At 58.7% G+C, this 12,722-nt stretch overlaps 1 protein-coding gene across 3 annotated transcripts; it reads right to left on the bottom strand.

The window, feature by feature from the left end:
• Nucleotides 1-1,864: 1,864 nt before the first annotated feature.
• IRAK1 (interleukin 1 receptor associated kinase 1) lies at nt 1,865-11,544 on the bottom strand. 3 transcript variants are annotated; one of them, XM_073013314.1, is made up of 15 exons: nt 11,312-11,527; nt 11,059-11,226; nt 10,825-10,956; nt 10,603-10,706; nt 10,227-10,415; nt 9,918-9,982; nt 9,633-9,747; nt 8,609-8,727; nt 8,100-8,307; nt 7,698-7,763; nt 5,450-5,578; nt 5,342-5,410; nt 4,367-4,757; nt 3,854-4,003; nt 1,865-3,252 (listed from the first exon to the last, which is right to left on the bottom strand). In XM_073013314.1, exons 1-15 carry the CDS (start codon nt 11,445-11,447, stop codon nt 3,194-3,196), a joined length of 2,100 nt encoding a protein of 699 aa, XP_072869415.1. In that variant the 5' UTR covers nt 11,448-11,527; the 3' UTR covers nt 1,865-3,193. The 3 variants fall into 3 exon arrangements, with proteins under 3 accessions (XP_072869415.1, XP_072869416.1, XP_007991316.1); XM_073013315.1 differs by having other exon boundaries at nt 5,342-5,404; XM_007993125.3 differs by having other exon boundaries at nt 5,342-5,578; nt 11,312-11,544.
• Between the last annotated feature and the right edge of the window lie 1,178 nt (nt 11,545-12,722).

The following is a 12,722-nucleotide window of genomic DNA, read 5'->3' as shown; positions in this document are numbered from 1 at the left end:
GGTTGGAAGTTCAAGACCAACCTGGCCAACATGGTGAAACCCCATCTCTACTAAAAATACAAAAACTAGCCGGGCGCGGTGGCACGCACTTGTAATCCCAGCTACTCAGGAGGCTGAGGCATGAGAATTGCATGAACCTGGGAGGTGGAGGTTGCACTGAGCCAAGATCACACCACTGCACTCCAGCCTGGGCAACAGAGTGATCCTTGCTTTAAAAAAACAAAACAAAACAAAACAACAACAACAACAAAAAATATATATATACACACACACACACAGAGAGAGAGATTGAGAGAGAGGGGAGAGACAGCTAGCTAGGTTAAAAGAAAATAATGCAAAAAATTAGACCATGAAAATCATTAAGCATAAGAAAGCTGGAGTAGCAATATTCATATCAGACAAAGCCGACTTTGAAAGATGGAATATTACCAGAGATTGAAAGGCGCATTTCATAACAACAGGGCTAGCCAGGCGCAGTGGCTCACGCCTGTAATCCCAGCACTTTGGGAGGCCGAGGTGGGCGGATCACTGGAGGTCAGGAGTTCCAGACCAGCCTGGCTAACATGGGGAAACCCTGTCTCTACTAAAAATACAAAAAAATTAGCTGGGCATGGTGGTGGTCACCTGTAATCCCAGCTACTCGGGAGACTGAGGCAGGAACATGGCATGAACCTGGGAGGCGGAGGTTGCAGTGAGCAGATATCGTGCCACTCCACTCCAGCTTAGGTGACAGAGTGAGACTTCGTTTCAAAAAAAGAAAGGCTTAAAAATCAGTGATTTAAAGTGATACCTTAGGAAGCCGGAAAGAGATAAGCAGGTTAAACCCAAAATAAACGAAAGGAAAGAAACAACAAAAAGTGGAAATCAACAAAATGGAAAATAAACCAACAGAGAAAAATCAGTAAAAGCAAAAATTGGTCCTTTGAAATTAACAATAAAAATTGATAAGCCTCTATCTATCTAGGCTGATCAAGAAAAAAAAAAGGGCCAGGTGCAGTGACTCACGCTTGTAATCCCTGCAGTTTGGGAGGCCGAGGCAGATGGATCACCTGAGGTCAAGAGTTTGAGACCAGCCTGGCCGACATGATGAAACCCCGTTTCTACTAAAAGTACAAAAAAAATTAGCTGGGTGTGGCAGTGGACGCCTGTAATCCCAGCTACTCGGGAGGCTGAGGCAGGAGAATCACTTGAACCTAGGAGGCAGAGGTTGCAGTGAGCTGAGATAGCGCCATTCACTGCAGCCTGGGCAACAAGAGCAAAACTCCATCTCAAAAAAGGAAAAACAAAAAAGAATTTAAACAAGGTCACAGAATATAAGGTTCATATGCAAAACTCAACCGCATTTTTTTTTTTTTTGAGGCAGGGTCTCCCTCTGTTGACCAGGCTGGAGTGCAGTGGTGGACTCATGGCTCACTGCAGCCTCAATGTCCTGGGCTCAATCGATCCTCTCGCCTCAGCCTGCTGAGTAGCTGGAACTACAGGCAGGCACCACCATGCCTAGCTAATTTTTGTACTTTTTGTAGAGACGGGGTTTCGCCATGTTGCCCAGGTTGGTCTCAAACTCCTGGGCGAAAGTGATCTGCCCACCTTAGCTTCCCAAAGTGCTAGGATTACAGGCGTGAAGCACCACACCCAGCATCAATTGCATTTCTGTATAATATCATGATGAATTAGAAAATCAAAGATATCATTTAGAATAGCATAAAAAACATGGACTACATCAGGAAAAACCTGACACGGAAGTACTGGGTGTGGCCAGCCCAGAGTAGTAACAAGACCTGGGATACTCAAGAACCCTGAGGTGTAAAGCATTGGGAAAGCTCAAGGCTTTCAGTGCAACAAAGTCCACAAGTACAGCCCGAGATTGCAACATATGTTTTTATTACTCAAGGACAACCTGGACTTCACCAATGCCCAGCTTCATGGGGGCATGTAGTGTGACTCACGGCTGAACACAGAATCACTGTGAAGCCTGTGCTACAGCCCTGGGCTACTTCTGGACACGCAAGAGGACACTAGGTTACATGAAACCTGACTTGCTTCTAAAGACATGTGATACATGTTTTTTCCCTGAAAATGTTTCTCTTCCCTGTCTGCCATGCTCCCGACTTTTCTGCCTTCCTGGGGCTTCTCACTGTCTGGGTAACTAGGTCTTGGGCCTAGCTGGACCTTGGGTAGTGGCCCCTCTGCCACAATCAGTGCCTGGGCCTGAGGCTGTGCTTGTGGCCTCCAAAGCCTGACCTGGCTTGGAGCTCGTCTGTGGCGCCCATGGACAGCCTGACTTGCAGGCCATCACATTAGGCCAGCTCACAGGTCCCTGGTAAAGCCTGAACACACTGGCCTGAGGTGGAGGGTGGGTGCTGCTCGACTCTCTGGAGGATCTCAGAATTCTTGCTTCTTGCTAGGACTGAATCGCAGGACTTATAGCCATACTTTTCCCAGGGTTTTTCTTTTCAAAACACGGTCTTGCTCTGTCGCCCAGGCTGGAGTACAGTGATACAATCATGACTCACTGCAGCCTCAATCTCCCAAGCATAAATGATCCTCCCAAGTAGCTGGGGCCACAGGTGTGCGCTACCACGCCAGGCTAATTGTTTAAAACAATTTTTTGTAGAGACAGGGTCTCATCATGTTGCCCTGGCTGGTCTTGACCTACTGGGCTCAAGTGATCCTCCTGCCTTGGCCTCCCAAAGTGCTGGGATTACAGGCGTGAGCCACCGTGCCCGGCCACACTTTTCCAAATTGTAAGCAGCTAGGAGGGCCCTGGGCCTCATCGGCTCCATTGTGCAGGGTGGCCACTGTCCAAAGAGATGGGCAAAGGGCTGCTGCCAGAGGCCTAGGCTGCGGACGCCCTGCCTAGCTCTCAGGGTAACCAGCTCCCTGCTCCACACCCCTACGCAGCAGCTCCTCTCCTCCCCTCGCAGGTCTGTGCAGCCAGCAGCCTCCCAACATGCGCCAGCCTCCTCACTGGATGCCAGCCTTCCTTGTCCCGATGCTGGCATGGAGGCCGGGTTCCACTCGGCCTGCCTGTGCCCACAGAGCCTAGAACAGCAGGGCCACCGCCTTCTCTCCCCCGCGGGTATAGGCCCCCGCCCCCACTGCCTACAGAATGCTGAGGACTCGTGCACCATGAGAACTTCTGACCATGAGAACTTTGACTTCCGGATTTGGGGGATCTGCCCAGGTGAACAGATCAGCTCTGAAATTCATCACTTTCTTCGGGCCCCTGCCTGTCCTGTTCCAGGCCCAAGCCTACAGAAGGAAGAGGAAAGTCCGCTTAGCAAATCGGGGAGGCTCCCCCACTGCCCGAAGCCCTGGCTCAAGGGCTGGGCCATACTCCCTTATCTCCTGGGGTGTTCGTGGGAACTGAGGGGTTTTGTTTGTTTGTTTTTGAGACAGGGTCTGGCTCTGTCTCCCAGGCTGGAGTGCAGTAGCTTGATCACGGCTTACTGTAGCCTCTACCTCCTGGGCTCAAGTGATCCTCCCACCTCAGCCTCCAAAAGTGCTGGTATTACAGGCATGAGCCACCTCACCCAGCTGAGGGTTCCTAAGCAGTGGTTCTTCAAATAGTACCCGGGATGGAAAATTCCTGCTGGGGCTTCCTAATTTCCTGAAAGCACAGAGTGGGGCAAGCGCCCTCGGGCTAAAGGAGGGGTTACTGTCAGGAGGGAGGGAGTGGGCCAGGGTCTTGCTAAGGGAGGCATGTGGGGCCAGCTGGGCTTCCAGAGGTCGCCAGAGCCAGTGGCCTGCCCGGCTGCCCCACGCCCTCAGCGCAACTGGGACAGACACTCTGCTCTTTGGGGCTGGCACGGATGCGCCTGAGCACCCCAGAGGCCAGCCCGGGCGGCAGCACCTGGAAGGGAGCTGGACGACAGCAGCTGCAGGCTGTCCAGGGCCCCATCCTCGTACAGGGCCAGCTTCTGGACCATCTTCTGTCGGGCAGGGTTGATGATAATCTGCGGTGGCTCTGATGATGACGATGCAGAGCTGCCCACGGCCAGTCCTGGGGTGGAGATAGCACTCCCTTAGCCTCATGCTGCGTCTCCCCAACCCCCAGCCTAGCACCCTGCCTCCCTGGCCTCAGGCCTGAATTCCTCAGAGAAGTCCAAGGGCAGGGCCCAGCTCTCAGGCTACCCGGGACAGAGCACTCCTTGTTCCTAGCCTTCAGGAATGGGGTTGGGAGGGCTGGAGAGCAAGCTCCACCTGGGGAGGACGTGGCCTGGGGAGGGGAAACCAGGCTTGCTAAGGACACAGCGAGCTGAACACCCGGCCCTGGTTCTCTTCTAGAAGGCTGGGGTGGGGACTACAGAGGCTTTGGCCCAAGGAGGCCCTGGTCCCTCTCCTGGGAACCCATCTCCCCAGCTACCTTCCACAGCTGTGGGCCGGAACCCTGGGCCACTCCCCCAGCTCGATTCTCCCGCGGTGTCCCCCTGAGGACAGCTGGCCTCCCCGAGGGGTGCTGGGCCCAGAGGGCAGCTCGGAGTCAAGTGCCATGAGCGCAGGGCAGCAGAGAGGCCACCTAAGCTCTCGTCACTCTCCACAGGCTGGTTGAGGCCTCTCTGGAGCTGCTCCGCTGCCTGCGCACTGGCTCCTGATGGTGCTGCCAGGGGCTGCCATGGGGCAGCCCCACTGTGGGCACCACCAGTGCTGGACACATAGGAGTTCTCCTGCGGGGAAGGGGGGATGCAGCTGGCGGCCTCCAAATGCCCAGGCACCCCCGCCACTACTGCCTGCAGCTTCTCTAGCCTCTCGTACACCTGCAAGTGGAAAAGAGGGACTCTCAGGGTGAGATGGCAGCCCTGGCCAGTCACCCCGTGGGCAAACCACAGGGATGCTCCGGGCCATCTGTGACCTGCCTTGGGGCTCTAAAACGGTATACCCTGCAGTTGGGAACGCTCTGCCCCTCGCCCCTCTGTTCCCGTCACAGGGAGTGCTAAGAACCGCAGCTGCCAAAGGCAAGGACTGAGAATGACCTCTTTCTCTTCTACAAAGTGAATCTCACTGCCCCACTGCCCTCAAACGGGGCCAGAGAAGAGGTGGGGTACTAGGGAGGGGACAGAAAAAGGCAGATGCAGTGGCGCAGTGCGCCCAGCAGGGGGCACTGCAGAAGCTCTTTCCTTCTTTCTATGTGAAGTGGGGTCAGAGCTGGGCTCCGCAAAGCAGGACTGCCCGGGACCCTCGGTTCAGAGAGGCCCTGCCCCAAACAGAACCAAAGGGCAAGTAAGAAATGCGTGGAGACTCCAGAGAGACCTAGCAGGTGCTGAGATGGGGTCAATACAGAGCAGGGCCTGGAATGCGGGCTTTCTTGCTGGCCACCCCATCCCAGTGGGCAGCTGGCTACCTGGGTCATAGGAGGCCTCCTTTTGGCCCGGCGGTGCAGGCAGCAGCAGGCCAGCCGGCCCAGGCCCAGGCCCAGCTCAGGTGGGCAGGGCCCGGGCCTGGGGTCCAGGTGCTTCTTGCAGATCTGCATGGCGATGGGAGCAGCCCAAGAATCTGCAGCCAGACCTGCTTGCAGTGTGCTCTGGGTGCTTCTCAAAGCCACTCCAGCCTCCTCAGCCTCCTCTTCCACCAGGTCTTTCTGTGGGATAGATAATGTGAATATGGCTACCAGGTGGCCACACCTACAGCTGCAATTCTCAAGTCCTTGTCACTCAATCCTATGGTGTTTTTTTGTTTTTTTGATAAAAAAAAAAGAGATGGGGTCTTGCTATGTTGGCCTGGCTGGTCTCCAACTAGGCTCAAGTGATCCTCCTGCCTCAGCCTCCCAAAGTGCTGGGGTTACAGGTGTGAGACACTGTGCCACAGCTCTTGGTCTTTCTACAACTTACTTTTTTTTTTTTGAGACAGGGACTCATTCTGTCACCCAGGCTAGAGTGCAGTGGTGCAATCGTGGCTCACTGCATCCTCAACCTCCCAGGCTCAAGTGATCCTCCCACCTCAGTCTCCCAAGCAGCTGGGATTACAGGTGTGTACTACCATGCCTATCTTGCTATGTTGCCCAGGCTGGTCTCCAACTCCCAGGCTCAAGTGATCCTCCTGCCTCAGACTCCCGAGTAGCTTCTAGAGATTTATTAAACACCTACTGTGGACCAGTGGTGCTCTGGGCTCTAGGCATACAGGAACAAACAGAACCCTGGGCCCTGGTTTGACAGATCTGACTTCCTGGTGGGGGAGAGGCCCATGGAGCATTCTACCAGGACCTGAGGAAGTGACCCAGGAGCTGGGGTCTGAGGCATGAAGTAGCCTGAGAGGGCAGAGCCGAGAAGGAAAGTGCCCCACAGAGAGAGGGGTATCCTAGAGAGAGAGGTACCCCATAGAGAGAGGTACCCCACAGAGAGGTACCCCAGAGAGATAGGTATCCCACAGAGAGGCACCCCAGAGAGAGGTATCCTACAGAGAGAGAGGTACCCTAGAGAGAGATAGGTACCCCAGAGAGGGTGCCCCACAGAGAGGTACCCCAGAGACAGGTACCCCACAGAGAGAGAAGCACCCCAGAGAGACGTATACTATAGAGAGGTACCCCACAGAGAGGTACGCCAGAGAGGTACCCCAAAGCAAAAGAGGTACCCCACAGAGGTGTGCCACAGAGAGAGGCACCCCACAGAGAGATGCTCCACAGAGAGGCACCCCACAGGCACCTGACAGAGAGAGGCACCCCGCAGAGAGAGGCACCCTGGGGGTGGAAACAGGACCAGAGGCCATCTCCAGTCCTGAGATCAGACAGACGAGGAGGAACGGCCAGGGTGGGCGGTGGTTTTTCTCGCAGAGGGAACGGCACGTACTAAGGCTGTGAAGCAGGTGGCAGGGAGCGCCCCGAGTCCTGGGGACCTGGGGCATTGTGGGGTCAACCACATAAGGAATTGGGCCTTCACCCCAAGAGCAGAGAAAACGCAAAGGGGCCTTTGAAAAGAGCACTTTGGCTGCAGGGTGGGGAGCAAGTGGGGAAGTCCAAGGACCCCCAAGGAGCCTGGTGCGCTTCTTCAGCAGGATGCATGGATGGATGGACGCGGAGGGGAAAGGAAGGAGGGCTTGAGCCCGGCTCCTGGGTTCTCAGCGGGGCTGAATCCTGATGGAGACCCCACAGCACACAGGAACGGCCCCAAACAGGAGGAGAAGCAGTGAAGCAATTACTGGCTGAGCACATTCTGTGAGGTCTGTTTTGCATATGGGAAAACAGGCCCAGAGGGGAGCAGGAATTTGCTGGAAGGCCACTATCAGGCTGGGGCTAAAACCCAGGTCTCCAGTCTCCTGGCCCCACCACAGTCCATGGTGAGGCAGACAGAGTGGAGTAAGAGTATGAGGCAGCTCAGGCTGCTCTGCACGGCGTGGAGAGCTCAGCTGCAGCCTGCTAGGGCCCAGGAGGTTCCTCGGGGCCTGCTTCTCTACCACCACCTTTCTCCAGCCCGAGTCCTCTGAGTTCTGCTGCGGCTTGGGTCCCAGCGCCCTGGGACCGCCCCTTCCCCTGCCCCCAGCCCAGATGGGGTCTGTACAAGGCTCATAGTGTCTGCAGGCAAACAGGTTTGTCCTCAGCAAGGGAAACGGAGTTGTGTGAGGCCCTGCCAACTTTCAAAAATGCGGCCACTGTGGCAGCAGAGGCATCCATGGGCACTGCGCCCCAATCATCCCCACCGCTGGGGCTGTGCCTGCTGGCTGCCAGCAGCTGTGTGTCCCGCCTGGCCCCGCCTCAGGGGGCTCACCAGATACTTGATCCTGGCACCGTGCGTCTTCACAGCCCTCTGAGCAGCCAGGGTCTCGAGCACCACCTGGAGAGAGGGAAGAGGGAGAGCATGGCAGTGGCCTTGGCAGGGAAGAGGCCTCTGGTGTGAACATGGATTGGGCCTGACAAAGGTGCGGACAAAGGCAGAGCAAGATGTTATGGGACTGAAGCTCAGGCGACCTGAGGGCCCATTCGAAGACAAATTACAAACACACAGTTAGGTGCAGGGCGAGGAGGAGAGCCTCGGAGGGAGGGGCCCTGGAGCTGCAGCCTCTTGGGGTCCTGGCAGATGGCCCCTGGCCTGCAGTGCACTCTGCGGCCCCCACCTCTGCCTGCCTGTGGCTTCTCCTCCTCTGAGCCAGCAGAGGGGTCAGTGGCTCACCACCCCAAAGCTGAAGGTGTCCGTGTCCACAGCCAGCCTTCCTGTCTTGATGTACTCCTCGGGCAGGTAGGCCAGAGTGCCCCGCACTGTCCGCGTCCGGGCCACCGTGCTGCTCTGGCTGGGGCTGGACCCGGCAAAACGGCTGAACCGGGCCAGGCCAAAGTCTCCCAGCTTGGGTGTCAGCCTCTCATCCAGAAGGACATTGGAACTTGGGGAGGGAAGACAGTGGCGTCAGCCCAGTCCTAGCTCCTACACCTGCCCGGCTTAGGTAAGGCTGGACTTGAGGCTGCCAGCCCAGTGCCTTGCCCACAGAAAGTGCTGGCACTGCCCTGAGTACTCCAGCCGCCTGGGGGCCTCTGCTCATCAGTGGGGCCCATCCTTGGCCTGTTTCCACACCTGTGCCATACCGGGTGTTGAGGTCCTAGGCCATGCCTGATCCCCACATTGACGGGATGGGGCCCCCCTTGCTGCAGGCCCTGCCCCTGCAGTTCTCATGGGCCCCTCCTCACCTCTTGATGTCTCCATGGATGAGGCTGGGGCTGTCCTGATGTAGAAACTGAATTGCCCGGGCTGTACCCAGAAGGATGTCCAGTCGCTGAGGCCAGGAGAGAGGTGGGCAGGCCTGGGTCTGGGGCGGCAAAGGGGGACAGGGGAGGTTGCTGGGTGGCCGTTCCTTGATCCCAACCTACCTTCTATCTGTCACCGTGCAGCCTGGAACAGCCACTTCACTCTCTAGGCTTCAGTTTCCCCCTTCTGGAAAACGAGGAGCAAAGGCTCCGTGACCTGCACTTCTTAAGCGGGTGCAGACTAAGCTACTCTGGCTGCTTGTCAAAGCATTCAAGGCTGGGCAGTGGCTGGGGACATGTTCAATAGAATCTGCTGGGCATAGGCTCCCAGGGCTCATCCCTTTGTCCCTGGGTGGTCAGGAAGTCCTTGAAGGCATTCTTCCCACTCTCCCCAAACACAGACCCCCTTGCCTCTGGGGCTTGCTGATGAGACCCTCCAGCTACTCCGCTTGCAAAGGGGAGGGGCCTGGGGAAGAGCTCTATAGAAAACAGTGGGCCGGGCCAGGCACGGTGGCTCACACCTGTAATTCCAGCACTTTGGGAGGCTGAGGTGGGCAGACCACTTGAGGTCAGGAGTTTGAGACCAGCCTGGCTAACATGGCAAAACCTCATCTCTACTAAAAATACAAAAATTAGGCAAGTGTGGTGGTGTGTGCCTGTGGTCCCAGCTACTCGGGAGGCTGAGGCAGGAAGATTGCTTGAACCTGGAGGGTGGAGGTTGTGGTGAGCTGAGATCACACCACTGCACTGCAGCCTGGGTGACAGAGAAAGCCTCCATCTCAAAAAAAGTGACCCCACCATGGGCCAAATCCTGAGCGGGGTGCTGCTGGGGAGCTGGAAGTGCAGGCCTGGCCTGCTGGCAGGACCTGCTCACACAGGTTAAAAGCCCCAGGCCCCGCGCCCGGCTCCAGCCAGGTGTCAGGAGTGCTTTGGGTCGTGGGAAGCGTGCTGGGCCAGGTGAGCCTACCTGGCAGTGGAGCCGGTCCTCCAGGGAGCCGTTGGGCAGGAAGCCGTACACGAGGCAGTAGAAGCCGTTCTGAGCACAGTAGCCAGCAAAGTCCACAATGTTTGGGTGACGAAACCTGTTTGAAAAAGGGGAGCACTTTCCATCAGGCCAGACTGGGTGGGCAGCCCTGGCTGGGACCTCAGCTTGCCTGGGCCTGGCAGGCCTCAGGTGCCCAAGGGAGCCACGTCCTGTAGTGTGTGGTCTGAAGCCCCACGGGACCTGGTGTGGCTCCCCATCTGGCCTCACCTGGACAGCTGCTCCACCTCGGTCAGGAAGCTCTGCTTCACTGCAGTCCACTCCAGGTCAGCGTCCTGCAGCCCCCAGGGTGCGGTGGGGGAAGGGGCAGGGAAGACGGGCAGGGTGAGGCTCTCGAAGCGAAGGCCTTCGGGCCACCAGTGCCACGTGCCTGAGGCCCAGAACAACCAAGGGGCCAGGGACCCTGCGCCGGAATGAGGGCTGAAGGAGTTGTGTGGGGAAGCGAGGGGGAAAGGCTGGAGAAGTGAGTGAGGGTTGTCTGATGGCCTTCCAGGGTCCCTGCCAGGGTGCGACACTCACCTCCTTCAGCCTCTTCACAGCATACACCGTGTTCCTCATCACTGCCCGGTACACGCACCCAAAGCCACCCTCCCCGATCTTGAGCTCCTCTGAGAAGTTGTGGGTGCCCTGGGAAATCTCACAGAGGGGCCAGCAAAATGGAGAGGGGTGGGCTCCCTGCAGGAGGGACACTGAGGTCTCTGGGCCTGGCTGTGGAAAGAGAGCCTGGATCAGGTGGGGTCCCTGTCTCCTCCCTTCTGCCGAAGGCTCCAGGCTTTCCCCACCACAGCTGCCTCCCAGCTGACCCAGCTTGGCTGACTGCGGCTCTGTGGTACACCAAAGGCTGAATTCCTTCCTCCTTGTCTCGAATCTTCCCTAGGGGGCAGGAGACACCTACCTTGGTAGAGGAAGGGGCTGGAGATGGTGGTGGAGGCCGCAGGGAAGCAGGGCTTGGGACCAGGCCGAGCTCAGGCCCTGAATGGGTCTGGGAGCCTGGAAAAGCTTCATAAAGACACCAGTGAGAGGCAGGCAGAGACCAGCAGCAGGGTCTACAACCGTAGCCATGGTCAAGGTGGGTCCTTCTTTGGGTCCATCGAGCCCAACAACCGGGCCCTCTTACCTGGGGAGAGGAGGGTGGAGGCTGAGGATGGCAACTTCCGGGGGCTCCAGGCCTCGGCCTCGGCGGGTGCAGGGATGCTGCTGGGCCTCGGGACAGTGGTGCTTGGGGACGGAAGCGGGGCAGGAGGGTGCCCTGGGACGTCAAGGAAGGAAAGGAAGGTTGAGGCCCGGGTCGGGGAGCCCCGTGGGGCCCGCCGGCCTCCCGGCCGTGGGGTGCCCGGAGTTCCGCGCTCACAGGCTGTGATGATGTCCCGCGCGCGGAGCAGCTGCAGGTGCGTGAGGATGTGCACCAGGTCGGCCACACGGGCGTTGCGGTTGATCCAGGGCCACAGAACGCTGGCCGTGCGCTGCCCGGAGCGCTCGCACAGCCGCAGCTCAGTCTGGTCGCGCACGATCAGGGCGGCTGCGGAGCAGGGGGCGTCAGGCATCGGCGCCGGGAGCCCGCGCGCCCCCCGCCCTCCGCCCCCCGGCCGCCAGCCGCCACCCACCGAACTGGCACCAGTCGGCGGGCTCCAGGGCGTCCATCACTTTGTAGAAGCGGCACATGACCCAGGGCGGCACCTCGTACAAGAAGTGCTGGGCGCCGGGGGCTGCGGGCTCCCCCGGGCCCGGCCCCCCGGCCATGGCCGCCGCCGCCGCCGCCGGGCCGGGGCCTGTCGGGGCCTCTCAAGGCCGCGGCGGGCACGGGCCTGGGCCGGCCGGGTCCGCGGACACTGACTCACTTCCCCTTCGAGCGGGCCTCGTGCGACACCCGGCGGGGCGGAAGGGGCGGTGCCCGGGCTCGCCGCCATCTTGCGCGCCGCGGCCGCGCGCTCGGCCACACGGGGGCGCCCCGCGTCGGGGAGGGTGCGGGTCCTGGCGCGTTCCGCGCGCGGCAGTCGGCCTCCCGGGCTCGCCCGGGCGGGGCTCTGGAGGACGAACGGCGGCTCCCGGCGTTGGGGACCGAGGGCAGGGCGGAGGCCCGGGCTGCTCGGAAAGGGGCCGGGGCCGGGCCTGCCGAAAGCTCCTGGGCGGCCCGGCGGGAGCCCTGCTCTCCACTGCGGCCTACAGGGCTGTTACCAGGAGCCCTGCCCGTTCGCCCCACGTCTAGCCCCCTGCACAGAGCAGCAGCCTTGAGCCATTCAGACTCCTTGGGTGTCCTGAAATGTGCCAAGAACGCTGGCCCCCACAGCCGTGAGTGTACGCGTTGCTGCTGCCCCAGCCCTCGTTTGGCAAGGGTGAGCTCAAGCAGTTGTGAAGGCTTCCTGAGCCCGCCGGCAGAGCTCCTGTCCCCTCCTGGGCATCGTCCTTGAGCACTTGTCTGGACCGCCATCCCCGGTCCCCGCCCTGAGATGGGGAAGACCCCACAAGCAGCAACGCAGACTTACTCTTTTTAAAGTTTCTCCAGCTGGATGTCTCTCCCAGCGACAGTTCCCCTTGCCCTGTTGATCCTGACAGGGAAGGGGTTCCCCACCCCTAGCCCTACAGGCTTAGAACTTTTCCTAGAAACGAGATCTGCCAAGGCCCACAGCTGGCCCCTGTTGGAGTCTCTTCCCAGAAGCCACCACCACTGTGGCCACTCCTAAGGAAGATGCCAACCATACTATGAAACCCATGGCTTCTCACGGGATAGACTTTACTGAGATGTACCAACTCAAGTATCTGAAATGACTATGCACACCCATGCTAACCTCCACGGGGGGACTTGTCCTGCTTACACACAAAGGCCCATCAGCTTCTGGAACAGGGCTGGTGCACGAGATGCTCAATGCATACAAGTTGACTTTTCAATCCTGGGATCTACCTTTCAAGGCCCGGCGTTTAGAGGGTACCTTCTAGCATGTGCATGTGAAGCTGGACTCCTTTGAGCAGTTGTCTCCTCCAGCTCCTTACCAACCTGGTGAGACTGCTCCTGAGAGC

The sequence above is a fragment of the Chlorocebus sabaeus genome, chromosome X (assembly GCF_047675955.1).
Source record: "Chlorocebus sabaeus isolate Y175 chromosome X, mChlSab1.0.hap1, whole genome shotgun sequence".
NCBI classification, from domain to species: Eukaryota; Metazoa; Chordata; class Mammalia; order Primates; family Cercopithecidae; genus Chlorocebus; species Chlorocebus sabaeus.
Note: the sequence above shows the minus strand (reverse complement) of the source record. Positions and strands in the feature narration are given on the sequence as shown.

Excerpts from the sequence above, each read along its gene's own strand:
- IRAK1 (XM_007993125.3), bottom strand. The coding sequence starts at position 11,447 with ATGGCCGGGGGGCCGGGCCCGGGGGAGCCCGCAGCCCCCGGCGCCCAG. Across the intron at positions 9,983-10,226 it reads CTGTGAAGAGGCTGAAGGAG|GACGCTGACCTGGAGTGGAC; the intron begins GTGAGTGTCGCA and ends TGGGGGCTGCAG. Across the intron at positions 7,764-8,099 it reads ACACCTTCAGCTTTGGGGTG|GTGGTGCTCGAGACCCTGGC; the intron begins GTGAGCCACTGA and ends CCCTCTCTCCAG.